This window comes from Suricata suricatta, chromosome 6, assembly GCF_006229205.1.
Source record: "Suricata suricatta isolate VVHF042 chromosome 6, meerkat_22Aug2017_6uvM2_HiC, whole genome shotgun sequence".
NCBI classification, from domain to species: Eukaryota; Metazoa; Chordata; class Mammalia; order Carnivora; family Herpestidae; genus Suricata; species Suricata suricatta.
The window spans coordinates 49,388,852-49,403,826 of NC_043705.1; the positions used below are offsets into that span (position 1 = coordinate 49,388,852).

A 14,975-nucleotide genomic window follows, 5' to 3' on the forward strand; every position below is an offset into this window, starting at 1 on the left:
GATCTTTTTCCCATGAGTCTTACTCTCTGATCACAGTATTCTGTCCTCCTCACCTGATTTAGAAGAAAGGCCATGAGTGGTCACCTCTTGAAAAGTAATGAGACCTATATTAGAGATACACATTCACTAACTTACATAAAAGAGATATTTAGTGGCTTCTTTTTTTTAGGTGCTTTTCTCTTTCTACACGTTTGCATTTAATGTGCACACTTGGTAAGGGTAAGGTGAATGTTTTAGTTAGGCTTAAGGAGGAATTTCTGTCTCACAATTATAGAGAAAATACTGGCTTGTTTAAGAAGACAAATAGGAGCGCCTGGGTTGCTCAGTTAGTTGAGCCTCCGACTCTTGATTTTGGCTCATTCATGATCCCAGGGTCATGGGATCGAGCCCCATATTGGGGGCTTAAAATTCTCTTAAAATTCTCACTCCCTCTGCCTCTCCTCTGCTCATGCATGGTCTCTCTAAAAAAAAAAAAAAAAAAAAAAGATTATAGAAATGGTGATCTAAGACTTAGTTCCGGTCTTTACTTTCCCTCTTGGAACTTCACAGTATACTACAATAGTGAAGGAAACTATTTAACATTAGAGATCTTTCTGAGTAGTTGGATTTCTCAGTTCTGCTACTGAATTAATGAGAAAACTTTTTAATACTTAACATTCATTATGAAAGTTAGATTTATTTTAAATACTTTTAAATGTCTATATTATACTTCATTTTTAAAAAAAATTTTTAGCATTTATTTATTTTTGAGAGAGAAAGAGAGAGAGAGAGAGAGAGAAACAAAGCATGAGTGGGGAGGGACAGAGAGAGAGGGAGGCCATCTGAAGCAGGCTCCGGGCTGAGCTGTCAGCACAGAGCCCGACACAGGACTCAAACCCATGAACCATGAGATCATGACGTGAGCCAAGACAGATATTTAATCAGTTGAGCCACCCAGGCACCCCTTACTGAATATTCCTTTTTATTTGGCCTGACAATCTTTGTTTTTTAATTGAAATATTTAGTCTATTTATATTTAATTTATACTTAATGTGCCTACCAATATATTTGGGTTTAAATTTACCATCTAACTTTGTGCTATTTGTTTCAACTATTCCATCTTTATTTTTCTTTTCTTTCTTGTCTTTTTTTGGATTGACAGTTTTCTACCATTTTATGTTTTTCCTTGTCTAATTTGGAAATTGTATACTTGTTTTTATTCTTTTAGCATTTATTCTAGAATTTATAATACCACTGTTTAACTTGAGCCCTCTAGGAAGTAGAACTTGAGGCAGAAAACGAGATTCTTGGGAGGTACAGATTCCGGGAAGTGAGGGCAGAGAAGAAAATGGCAGGTCCTGATGCGATGTGCTCCCACAGAGGCGGGGCTCGGACAGGAGCCGAGAGGTCATGGGCGTCTCCCAGGGTGCAGCGTTTACTCAGAGCGCGTGACTTCTCCAGGAGGTTCATGAGAAGAAACTGATCCTCTGAGCAGTTCTTGAAAGGGAGGATGGAGGGCAGTGTAATTTCCTAACTTTTTCCATCTCACATTTCCCATTGGCCCAGGCTTGCCACACAGAGTTGTCGCCTGGTCCGTTGCAACTGCTCAGAAAGTCTGACCTCCTGCCCAGTGGTTGTGGCACTGCCACCGACTCTGGAAGGTGGGGGGACCTAGGGTCAGATAGGCTTGGTGTACTTTAGTTTGGAGGCCAGCAAGAGCCCAGAAGGAAGGAAGCAGCCATGGGGATGTAAAGAGGCGTTAGAAGTTTGTGTTCACGGGTGCCTGGCTGGCCCAGTTGGTTAAGCATTCAACTCTTGATTTCGACTCGGGTCATGATCTCGTGGCTGTGAGCTCAAGCCCCATTTTGGGGTCTGTGCTAACAGTGCAGAGCCAGAGCCTGCTTGGGATTCTCTCTCCCCCTCTCCCTCTATCTCTACCTCTCCCCCACTCAATGCTCTCCCCACCCCTTTCAAAAATAAATAAATAAACTTAAAAAAAAAGTTTGTGTCCAGTACTCATTCATAACATCAGAATCTAAAGTTGATATGTGCCTTTATGCTCCTCACGGATAATACAGTAAACCTCATTTACCTTCTTCCTCATTTCTGTATTACTTATTTCCTTCATTCAATAAAACAATATTTGTTTTAATCAGTTGTTGTTTATTAAGATCTAATTACATATTTACCACTTTCATGATTCTTCATTTCTTCTTACATCTTGGATTTATTTAGGTTCATTTTTCTTCAATTACATTCTTCAGAATATACTGGTGGTCAAAGTATACAGTGTGCTACCTATTTATGTAAGGAAGAAGGAAAATTCAGATGGTTTATATTAGTGCAAAGATACAGGAAACAATAGGAAACAATATACCTTAAGGATGCCTGACTGGCTCAGTGGGTAGAGCATGCGATTTGATCTCAGGGTTGTGAATTCAAGCCCCATGCTGGGGGGAGAAAAAAGAGAACGAAAGAGGAGATGTCTCTCTGCACCTTAGGGAAAGAAAGACTGTAAACGAGTGCTGTGAATGGCCAGGGCAATGAGGAACTATAGGGCCTACCCTTGCTTTCTGGAGTGAGGAGAATAATCTAGAATTGTGTTGTTGTAATGATTGTTCAACTCTGTGAACCTGCTGAAAACCGATGAATGTACACTTTGAATGGGTAGGTTGTGTGGTATGTGAGGTATATCTCAGTAAGGGGCCTTTAAAAAAATAAAACACGGGCACCTCGGTGGCTCAGTCAGTTACACGTCCGACTTCGGCTCACGTCATGATCTCATGTTCGTGAAATCCAGCCCTATGTCAGACTCTGCACTGACATTGCGGAACCTGCTTATGATTCTCTTTCCCTCTCTCTCTGCCTCTCCCTAACTCGTGCTCTTTCTCTCCAAGTAAGAACATTTAAAAACGGAGGGGAGGGGCCCCCGGGCAGCTCGGTTCGTTGAGTGTCTCACTTCCACTTGGGTCATGATCTCACGGTTCATGACTTCGAGCCCCAGGCTCTCCAATGTCTGCCCGGAGCCTGCTTCAGATCCTCTGTTCCCCTCTCTCGCTGTACCTTCCCCCCTCACTCTCTCTCTCTCCAAAATAAATATTTAAATAAATAAAACACTGGAAGAATGCCCAGGGAACTAGTGAAAGTGAGTCTGGGGTGAGGGTCTTCAACCGAGCAGACCAACATAGGGATGAGAGTGAGAACTATTTTTACACAGTTAAAATTTTTTGAGCCATGTAAACAAATTATTCAAAAATAAAATTTATGCAATCCTGGGAAACTGTAATGAAGCACATGAAAACAATGTAGTTAAATATTAGCTATTATTTGAGGGTCTGAATAATAACACAAAAGCAGTCATGTTCATCAAATATGGAAAATATGGAGCTTGGAGGTTGGAAGGGAACTGGAATAAAAGTTTATTTGGGTCAGTGGCTCAAGCAGTACCTTTTCCATATAGCAATATGGTCTTGAGAATAACTACCCCCATGCAAGGTGAAGAAATGATTATATGAAAAGGCTGGAAGTCCTGTGTTTAAGGACTGTGTGTGACCCACTCTGTATCTAAACACACACCCTACTCACAACGCTACTGTGTGAAAACTGTGAAGGGACAGCAGGGCCACTGATGCTCGGAATGGCAATCAGAAGAAGAACTATAAACATTTTATAAGATTTCTCAATCCTTTGTAGCTTCCTCATGTTTGCGGTCATATATCTGTGTTCGGTTGTCTGTACCTCTGTAAGGATTGGCTAAAACATAATGAGGAATGGTGACAAAGGGCCTGGCCAGCTAACAGGAAGTGGGGTGGCATAATCCTAAGACCTTTAGTGGGTGCAAGATTCATGAGGAAGGGTGAGAATGTTGAGTCCCTGGGCCTAGGAAGGAAGAAAGGGTCAGAAGACATTGGCACACTTCTGAGAAACAGCCTAATCCCTCTTTGGATCTGGTTTTATAAGAACAGAGGATTCATTATATTCTTTCCATGTTCTCTGATCTCTGGGGCCTCCTATTTTGAGGTTGACTGGGGACCCTGCTGGGGTCTTCATGGGATTTAAATTCTTTATTTCAGTTGACTAAACTGCTGTTTGAGTCACACCTCAGGCCAGGGCCCTGGAAATAATACACAATTTCTTAATTTATAAATTCTCTAAATAAACCTTGTACATCTGCTGCCTATCTGATGGGATCGTAGGCATTAGGACGTAGACACCAAAAAAGGCACAAATTCTAACCTTGTGCATTGATGGACCTCCTAGCCTAAGAGACAGACCTCTGCAGAAGGCAGTGTGAAAGTGCTAATAATGAGTTCTCCTAAGTTTTAAATGTTGACATCTAATTTTTAAAAACCACACAGGATATATACAACTCAATGTATAGAATTGTTGAATTGCTATCTGTACACCTGAAACTAATTAACAGTGTATGTTAACTGTACTAGAATAAAATTAGAATTAAAATAATTTTTAAAAAGCCACACAGGCTAAGTAAAATTTATCTACTGGCCTGTCTCTTATAAGAGCAGATAATCTTTTAATTTTGAGGTATCTGGCTTTCCTGAGATGTGCCTCTCTTAGGGGGATAATTCAGTTCCCACTTTAGGTATTAAGAACCGACTTTCTGGAGAAAGAGGGATCTTTCAAGGATCTCTATAATCAGCGACTCTAAGCGTGGTGGCTGGGACAGAGCATCAGCACCGCCTGGGAACTATAGACCGGCCTGTTCTCAGGCCCTGTTAGCACCTTTGAAAATGGGCCTAGCAATCCATGTTTCAGCAAATCCTGCAGGTGACTGTGATAAATGCTAAAGTAGGAAAACCACTGCCTCTCGTCATATTGCAAAGGTGCCTAGAACTTAAAAATAGGTCCTAATAATAGATTTCTACTGAATTTTAAGGCTATGCAGAGTTCAGTGTCACTGGGAGTAAATGTGGAGTTCTTTGAACAGATAAGAAATATCCACTAAGGGGCGCCTGGGTGGCTCAGTCAGTTCAGCGGCCAGCTTCGGCTCAGGTCAGATCTCACGTTTGTGGGTTCGAGCCCCGCGTCAGGCTCTGTGCAGACAGCTAGCTTAGAGCCTGGAGCCTGCTTCCAGTTCTGTGTCTCCTTCTCTCTCTGCCCCTCCCCCTCTCATGCTCTGTCTCTCTCTGCATCAAAAATAAATAAGACAGGGGGTGCCTGGGTGGCTCAGTCGGTTGAGCCTCCGGCTTCAGCTCAGGTCAGATCTCATGTCCATGGGTTCGAGCCCCGTGTCAGGCTCTGTGCTGACAGCCAGCTCAGAGCCTGGAGCCTGCTTCTGGTTCTGTCTCCTTCACTATGCCCCTCCCCCTCTCATGCTCTGTCTCTCTCTGTATCAAAAATAAATAAAACATTAAAAAAAATAAAAAAAAAAGAAATATCCACTAAAAATCCCCATCAAATATTCTTAAGGGTGAAACTTTAGAAGAATTCCTACTGAAGTAAAGAATAAGAGTAGGGACCCTTGGGTGGCTCAGTCAGTTGAGCGACTTGATCTCGGCTCAGGTCATGATCTCATGATTGATGGGCTTGAGCCCCGTATCTGGCTCCATGCTGATGATATGGAGCCGGTTTGGGATTCTTTCTCTCCCTCTCTCTCTCTCTTCTGTCCCTCCCCTGCTTGCACTCTCTCTATCAAAATAAATACATAAACTTAAAAAATCTTATAAAAAATAATATAGGATATCTATTATCACTGTTTTAAAGCAACATTAAAGCATATAATGAATGCGACAACACAATGAAATGATTGTAAAAGACCAAAGTGTCATATTGTTGAGAAGATACAAATATCTACTTCTAATATACAAGAGGATTTACATTCATATATATGTTTATTTTTGACAGGGGGAGAGGGACAGAGCATGAGTGGGGAGGACCCATAGAAACCAACACAGAGCTCGAACTCACTGACCATGAGATAATGACCTGAGTCAATGCCAGATGCTTAGCCACCCAGGTGCCCATTACATTCATATTCTTAAAACAGACGGAAAGAATCCAGTACATCATCAATAAACATTTATAAGAGAATTTTCAGTTAGAAAAATCCAATCCATAGAGGCAACAAAATCTGTAAGGTGCTACAGTAAATGTAATGTTTATTGGGCAAGATGCGCACAACCTAGACGAACAGTAAGGTTGATTGGGGAAATTCTTATAGGCAGAAGGGTCAGCAGCGTGGAGAGGTGGCTTCCTATAAAAGGAATTGCTGGTTTACAGCAGCGGGATGCTCCATGGAAAGTGCTTCAGAAGAACACTGTCCCTGTAACATTATACATGTTGATGGAAAAGTGAGGAGGGGCTGATGAACTCCTGGTCATCGAGTTACAATGATTGCTTCTTAGCTGGGTAAATGGGGTTTGTTGGACCAGAGCTTAGCCAGTGAGTTCACATCCAATGAGGCGGGTAACAAAAGCCTTTCTTACTCAGCAATTTGCTAACCTACCAAAAAGGGAAGGGAATGAGCTTCCTGGGGTACCCAGGTATGGCTTTCCTTAAAATTTAGCCTACTGGCAGCATAATATAGCAGTTAAAAGTGCAGACTCTGTAGCCAGACTCGCTGATGAATCTGAACCCCTGTGTGCCTGAGTTACCCCGTCTGTAAAATGGAGATCGTAATCACACCTGCTTCCTTCGGACTGTTCAAGGGATTGGATGGACACATCTAACATGCTTAGAGCGGTGCCTGGCCAGGACTAGCCCCTGAATAAATTTATTTGTTAAATTGCCCCGTCAATAAACCTATTTATTTTAGACCCTAATAAATTATTATTGGTAATAGTTACATAGTCTTGCTGAAATGATTTTTAAAAGTATAAACACTCCAAAATTAAGAAAGCAGGAGGGGGCCATCAGCACGTAGAATATTTTAACACATTTTTGGAAGGTGGAAACTCCAATGGAATAGTAGTAATCGAGGAATGGCCAAGCACACCACAGCCTGATTATAAGCTGTGGAAGAGTATGTTCCCTGCAGAGAACACTGGGAACCCAGAATGCCAAGCGAGAAGGAATGACCGGAAGGGCTGAATGTTGAAGGACCAATTTAAAGGCCACCTCCCTGTACCGCATCATTAGGTTATTTGTAGATGCGTGTTAACCCTGAGACAAAAAATTAGATTCTTCTCTCTAAAACAGTGGAAAAACTGTTTCAACGGACCTTGAGGAGCACTGGCATCCTCAAACAAAGAATCCTTCCAGAAATGACCATTTTGATGCTCATGGAACATCCCAGATGAGCTTTCAGCTGCTAGCTCTGTCTCTACAGGTAACTTGAAATCCTTTTCTGAGGTGTTTCTCTGACATTTAAGGCTGGCTTGCTGGGGGGAATCTTGGTTTCCCAATCTGTTCCCCATAAAGTAAAGGGCTTAGGTTCAAATCACACTCATGTGACTTGATTAGATTTTTAACCCTAACTTGGACCAATCAGCTTTTAATTTACCTAATTCTTGGCTGATGGGAGTGGGGGAGAGGGGAAGGGGGGTGATGGGCATGGAGGAGGGCAATTGTTGGGATGAGCACTGGGTGTTATATGGAAACCAACTTGACAATAAACTATAAACTAAAATTTTTACCTAATTCTTAAATGTGAAACCAAAGACCAGTATGCATTTGAGGAAAGCTGATGATGTGAAAAATAGACACCAAGATAAATGGTAATAGCCTTTGAGGGAACAGATAATGCAGGAGATAGATGAACTTAAACATCAGTATTGATAAAGTTAATTTGTAGAGCGGGACACAGGCCATGTCACAAATCTAAACCTAAGTCAGGGGCGCCTAGGTGTCTCAGCTGGTTGAGCATCCCTCTTTGGCTCGGAGTTTGTTTGAGCCCCAAGCTGGACTCGGTGCTGCCAGCACAGAACCTGCTTTGGATCCTTTGTTCCCACCTCTCTCTGCTCCTCCCCACTCTCATGCTCTCTCTCAAAAATAAAAAATAAATGTAAAAAAAACCCAAAACCCTAAGTCAGCCTGCACTTATGGGAAACACCTGTGAAGGAAAGCGATACCAATCACAATCCTCCAACTCAGCTTTAGCTACGTTAGCTCACTCTAGAAATTAGAGCCTGCCGTCTAGGCAAGTGTTGACCACCTAGCCAATCATACTGCTTCCATGTTAACGCTTCTCTGCAAAGCTTCTCTATAGAGCTGGCACCCGCTCAAATTCCCTTGGGAACAGCACGCTGCTGATCGTGAGGTCCGTTACTCCCTGATCCATGGATTGTTAGGTTGTTTTAGTTTTGTCATTTGACAGTACCATACAAGAGATTCAAAAAGCTTACATTGGTTAAAAAAGTTAGATGTGAAAACAAGGAACAGTCACCACAAGAAAGAGCTGGGGGGAAATAGAAGTAGGATTATTGATATTAAGGATTACTGCGGGAGAATTGGAAGACCGTGGGAGAGGAAATCTCCAGAAAGTAGAGCAAACTAGTAAGAGAATGTTCAAGAGGGAAAAAAAAAAGTGAAGACTTAGATTCCCATCTGGATAATGGGGATGCCAGGCACCTGTTCAGAATGAAAGAGCCCGCTGGGTGCCCCACACGATGACTGTAGAAACATCCACACCTAGACATAATCTTAAGAGTTTTTATAAACCCAAAGGTAAAGAAGAAAATCCTCAAAGATACCAGAAAGGTAGAAATGGCCATCATCCAAGAAAGAAGACTTATATTAGCATCATATCCTTTGATTAATAGTAAACTAGAATAAAATATTTTCTGCTGTGGCACTTGGGAGGTTTTATTATTCTTTCGAGTCCTGACCTAATGCCTGTTAACTCAAAACCCTAGAACATTTACTGGTAACTTCCCAGTGAACTGTGCAATTTGAGTTTTGGCTGCTCAAATATTTTCTCAGTGCTTCCCCTTTAAGGGCTAGCACAGAGCACCAGCCACACAGCCTCCTTACATCTGAGGGGATCTACAAACAAACCTCTGGGTAAGTAAATGACTTTCTCTGACCAAGGTGCTTTGCTTCCGCACCTACCCTTGTAGTCTCCATGTTTCTCTTATTCCTTTTTCTCTCTTGGGAGGCCAGAGGACAGGCACAGAATCACACAGATGGTTTGAAGCCTCGCTGCATGACACGGGTCCCTCCCTGGCTCTCTTAGCTCTTGTTGTCAAAGGACAGGAAATCAGGAGAGGCCTTTGGAGGTCTCTTCTGCCCAGAAACAGCCTGGGGACCAGCAAAACCGACCCGAGAAGTTTGTGGTCTACGTACATACAGCACAACTGGGGACCAGCTGGTCTGTTGCCGTTCTGCACTTCTGTACCCCCAGATGAGGATCCAAGATGCTGCATGTTGGCCAAACCTGAATGAAATGTCTAAACTGGTGATGAATGTAGTCAGTTGTCTGCTAGGGTCTGAGGCCCGGGGGGGGGGGGCAGCCTGCGTCAGCTTGTTTCTGGTTTTGAGACTGGCCATGCAGCCTAGTTTTTGTCATGGGGCCAGAGGGGTCTCTAAGACTCCTCCTCAGATAAGATTATGGTTTCTCTAAGGGCTATCTAGGTGGTTCATTACCTAAAATGAAAAATGTCCTGTGCAAGAGAGAAAAATCTCAAGGAACTGATCCTAGAGTCTGAGACCGCTCTCGTGTAGACGTGTTTTTAATTTTTATTTATTTATTTTTTAATATTTCTTTTTTGGGAGAGTACAAGTGAGGGAGAGATGGAGAGAGGGAGACAGAATCTCTAACGGAGGCTCTGCACTGAGGCTGAAAGCAGCAAGCCTGACGTGGGGCTCGCACTAAGGAACCGCGAGATCATGACCTGAGCTGAAGTCAGACGCTTACCGACTGAGCCACCCAGGGGCCCCATTAATTTTTATTTTCATATCTTTCACTGTTGTGAAAGCCTTATATAAGTGTGCTGGGTAGAGTGTTGTTTTTTCGGTGAGCCAACCCTGTGTAATTCCTGGAGATAGCACTGTGATTGGAATAATTGAAACAGTTGTTCCTCTTTTAAATTTAAATGATGGTTAACGAATTGGGAGTTTAAAAAAAAAACGATGAAAAGTAGGAGAGAGATTTCGAGCCACAGATGTCAGACTGGCTGCTGAGGCATCACTGGCTTTATTTCAAGTATGATAACTACTGATGGGAGGAAAACTCAGCAGGGACCGGCAGGTGGTAGAAGCGGAACCAGAGGAGAGAGCTAAGCTATGAACACAAACTCAGAGGGGAAGTCCTCCAAGAAAACCGTTCCTTGGTTGGTTTTGGCTGCTTTGGCAAAAATGAAAGTAAGAGCCTTAGGCTGCCGAGTCCACCAACCTTTGATCCGTTCATTCTGGGAGGGAATATGATGCCAAAGGAGAGTTGGGGAGATACTTCATTTGGTCGTAACTTGACTCTCATCTGCTAGCCACCAAAGACACTGTACAGGGCAAGAGTCAACTGAAACAAAGGGGAGATGGTGTTGAAACCTCGGTAAACTTCTGGTCTGATAGACCTTCCTGGATGACCTCCGTGGAGACCGATTTCAGGCATTAACGACAAAGGAGCTCCGCCTTTCTCTGGGTCCTGACAAATGAAGGGCATGCTTGCTTTTAATCAAGATCTTCAATTAGCTGCAGCTTTGGCAGAAATGTGGGTAGATTGGCAAGTTCTTGGTTAGCTGAACTGGGTAAAGGTGAGAGTGGGTGGGAAGTGCATAAACCCACCTTGGAGAGCAGACCCACCCAACTTCCGGTGCAGCCATTAATAGAAGACTCCTGAGGTTCCTGAAGTGTGGAGAGTGCAAGCAGGCATGTTGGGGCTCATTATATGATGGTGCTCATGGCAGCCCCTGGTTATGCCTTTGAGGTAAGTGGTGACTAGCTCGCAGCTGCTCAGACTCTGCCCGTGGCCCTGCCGCAGGCGGGCCTGGTGACAGCCGTGAGTATGTCACACCCCTCCTGGCATATTTGTTCCAAATTGGATTGCAAGGTAAATAGAGGGTCAATATTGCTCGGAAGAAGGGCAAGAGCAAGGATAAAATGGGCAGAAAGAAGTCTCGGGACTAGCACACAAGGTGGAAGTTCATCAACCTGCTTTTCTTTCCTCTTCAGAAAATGGCGGCCCAGGAGGCAGCCCAGGACGAGAGGATTTCCCAGTATGATTCTGCTTTGCTCCTGGAGCTGTCTGCTCTTCTAGGCATAGATGCGTTTCAGTTCACCAAACAGCTGGAAGAAGAAAGGCAGAAGGAACGAGAAAAAGTGCAGAAAGGGTTTAACTCACAAATGCGTAGTGAAGCAAAAAGGTTAAAGAGTTTTGTGACGTAAACCAGTTCAGCTCCTGGACGCCCCAGGAGATGGCTGCGGCCGGGTTTTATTTCACTGGCATAAAATCTGGGATTCAGTGCTTCTGCTGCAGCTTAATCCTCTTTAGTGCCAGCATCCGGACACTCCCTGTAGAGGATCACAAGAGGTTTCGTCCACGCTGTGAGTTCCTTTTGGGCAAAGATGTTGGCAACATTGGCAAGTATGATATAAGAGTAAAGAACCCAGAGAACACGCCGAGAGGGGATGAAGCTAGGTACCAGGAAGACGGCGCCAGACTCGACTCCTCGGCTCCTTCCAGAACTGGCCGTTTTACGTGCAAGCGGTATCCGTGAGGGACCTCTCCGCTGCGGGCTTTGTCTACACAGGTAATTTTTAAGTCTTTTTTTCTGAAGTATTTCTCTGGAATTTTACGTTTGGGTTCCATGCTTAAATTGCAATATTCCGTGAATTTCTCCTCACTTGTTAAATGGGTTACAGGAGGTATAAGGTCTATTTTATTAAAATTTAACTCTTGTAATTTGAACACACTGTACAAAACATGAAGTTAATTTGCGAAACGTATTATAAGATAAGGAAGTTACTTGTCCTTAAATTTGGACCTTAGACAATACTGGTTGCGTTCTCAAGGCCCTCGTAATAAATCATGGAGTCAAACTGACCACAGTTTTCTTACCTATTCCCTGGGTCTTCCATGATCTTTAATTCTTTTAATGGCTGCAGTTGGGGGGGAGGGGAGGTTGTTTGTTTTAATTTTAAGGCTAAGTTTAACGTATAGGGTGAATTGCACTTGAGAAAACTGCACTACGTTTGAATTCTCCTTGCCATGCCATAAATGTTAGGACAAGTGTGAATGAGAATTTTGAAAAAGCAATCGTTTACTGGGTATGTACTTGATGCTAAACTCAAATTCAGACCTAATTCTTTTTTTTTTTAATGTTTTATTTATTTTTGATACAGAGAAAGACAGGCATGAGAGGGGGAGAGGCAGAGAAGGAGACACAGAACCGGAAGCAGGCTCCAGGCTCTGAGCTAGCTGTCAGCACAGAGCCTGACGCGGGTCTCGAACCCACGAACGTGAGATCTGACCTGAGCTGAAGCCGGAGGCTTAACTGACTGAGCCACCCAGGCGCCCCTCAGACCTAATTCTAATCGGACAACTGGCCCCTTCCCCAACATCTCACTGTTGAGTTTAGTTGGCTCAAAGAGTTTAAGGAATGTGCCTAAGGTTCCACAGAAACTTGATGATGGAAGTAAAGCTCAGGTCTTCTAAGGGTACCTTACTTTCTAAGCGCTGGTGCTCGGGGCCCCTGTCCTGAGAGCTCGCAGAGTGAAACACCAGCCCTTGGAAGGAATTGGGCGAGTGTATAAAAACCGACCGTCCTGTATGTGAGGTAGGGCTGTGGCTGAGCGGTGGGGACCCCTAACTGCGCGCTTAAGGGAGCAGGGCTCTGGGCACACCTTCAGCCTGCAGCAGGTGTGGACCGACCTGCTGCGGTGCCTCTTGCTCGCGCACGGAGCAGTCAGCCCCGGAGACGCGCCCTCTGCGTCATCCCGCGGAGCCGTGGCTATGCGACCTCAGTGTGTCCTTCACATGCAGGCAAACGGGACTCCTGCAGTGCTTTTCCTGTGGTGGATGTTTAGGAAACTGGGAAGAGGGAGATGATCCTTGGAAGGAACATGCCAAGTGGTTCCCCAAGTAAGTAAATATCTTTTTCTTGTCAGTATCTTTCTTTCTTTTGTTTCTTTTTTTCTTTTAAGACAAAAGACAAGTAGCATCTTCAGTTTCAATCTTCTCCTGTACAGTATTGGAACGCTTCAGAATTTATTCAAGAAGGCTTGATTACTTTGTGAAAAAATGAATCTTATCATTTAAAGTCATTTAGGGCACCTGGATGGCTCAGTTGAGCGGCCAACTCTTGATCTCAGCTCTGGTCATGATCCTTGGGTTGTATGTTTGAGCCCTGCATTGTGCTCCACACTGAGTGTGGAGCCTGCTGACGATGTTTCTCTCTCTCTCTCTCTCTCTCTTTCGGTACTCCTTTCCACTGCTTGTACTCTCTCATTAAATAAATAAAACCACTTTTTTTTAATGCTTATTTTTTGAGAGTGAGCACATGCATGCTCACGCAATGAGCAGGGAAGGGGTAGAGAGAGAAAGGGAGAAATCCCCAAAATTCTGTGCTGATAGCCCAGAGTCTGTCATGGTGTTCAAAGTCACCAGTCCTCAGATCAGGACCTGAGCTGAAACCAAGAGTTGGACACTTAACTGACTAACCCTCCCAAGCGCTCTATTAGAATTTATTTTTATTTATTTTTCTTAGTTTTAAAAAAATTTTTAATGTTTTATTTATTTTTGAGAGAGCGAGAGAGAGAGACAGTGTGAGCACGGGAGGGTCAGAGAGAGGGGGAGACACAGAATCTGAAGAGAGGCTCCAGGCTCTGAGCTAGCTGTCAGCACAGAGCCTGACACGGGGCTCGAACCCACTAACGTGAGATCATGACCTGAGCGAAAGCCGGATGCTCAACCGACTGAGCCACCCAAGCGCCCCTATTTTTCTTAAATTTTTAATTTTTTTTTAAATCATTATTGAGACAGAGAGAAACAGCATGAGTGGGAGAGGGGCAGAGAGAGGGAGAGACACAGAATATGAAGCAGGCTCTAGGCTCTGAGCTGTCAGCACAGAGCCCCCATGTGGGGGCTCGAACCCACGAACTGTGAGATCGTGACCTGAGCCAAAGTCTGATGTTTAACCGACTGAGCCACCCAAGCATCCCCCAAGCGCTCTATTATAAAATCATTTCTTACACATTATTTTATCATATCAGAGTCATATCTGTTTTGTGAAGTAGTTTCAGATCTGCCTTAATTAGTAAAGAATAATTTTCATAGGGATGATGTAAAATGGTATATAAAGGAAGTTGGAAAGTAACACAATGTTACAATCTTATTACAAGTGGTTACAGATGGGGCGCCTGGGTGGCTCAGTTGGTTAAGCCTCCGACTTCGGCTCAGGTCATGAACTCACATTTCGTGGGTTAAGCCCCGCATTGGGCTCTGTGTTGACAGCTCAGAGCCTGGAGCCTGTTTTCAGATTCTGTGTTTCCCTCTCTCTCTTACCCTTCCCTGCTCATGCTGTCTCTCTCTCAAAAATAAATAAAAACATTTAAAACAAAAAAACACAAATCGTTACATGTCCTGCTAATATATACCACATGTAAACGTTTTATTTCAAAAGTTTTGATTACAATGTCTTTTAGTTCCCTGCTTAGAAAATGAAGTTTGTTTCAATTCTCTTTAATGCTATATTGAGTAGTATTTTTTACATGCCTCATCTTCCAATACAGATATATTGCTTTAACCTTTTTTTAAACTTTGATTTTGGAAAATTTCACACACAAGTAGAACAGTTGGGGCACCTGGGTGGCTCAGTTGGTTAAGCGCCAGATTCTTTTATTCTTAATGTTTATTTTTGTTTTTGAGAGAGAGGGAAGTTTACTAATGTTTACTAATTACAGATGTGAATTTCTTCAAAGCAAGAAATCCTCAGAGGAAATTGCACAGTATATACAAAGCTACAAGGGATTTGTTGGTGTCATGGTAGTTTATAACAGCAAGTACTTTCTCACGTTCGCTTTTGATTACCTAATTGTAAGATTTAATAGATGGAGGCAGAGATGAGAGGAAAGAAAGAGACCAAGTTATGGAGCCAAGAAAG

At 43.4% G+C, this 14,975-nt stretch overlaps 1 protein-coding gene across 1 annotated transcript in view; it reads left to right on the forward strand.

Annotated features, from left to right (window-relative positions):
* Window positions 1-11,049: 11,049 nt before the first annotated feature.
* NAIP (NLR family apoptosis inhibitory protein) overlaps window positions 11,050-14,975 on the forward strand; it is a 34,418-nt gene continuing 30,492 nt past the window's right edge. Inside the window, 5 exon segments of the mRNA XM_029942637.1 lie at window positions 11,050-11,254; window positions 11,257-11,534; window positions 11,537-11,627; window positions 12,859-12,955; window positions 14,776-14,857. Of these exon segments, the coding sequence (XP_029798497.1) occupies window positions 11,050-11,254; window positions 11,257-11,534; window positions 11,537-11,627; window positions 12,859-12,955; window positions 14,776-14,857 (753 nt within the window).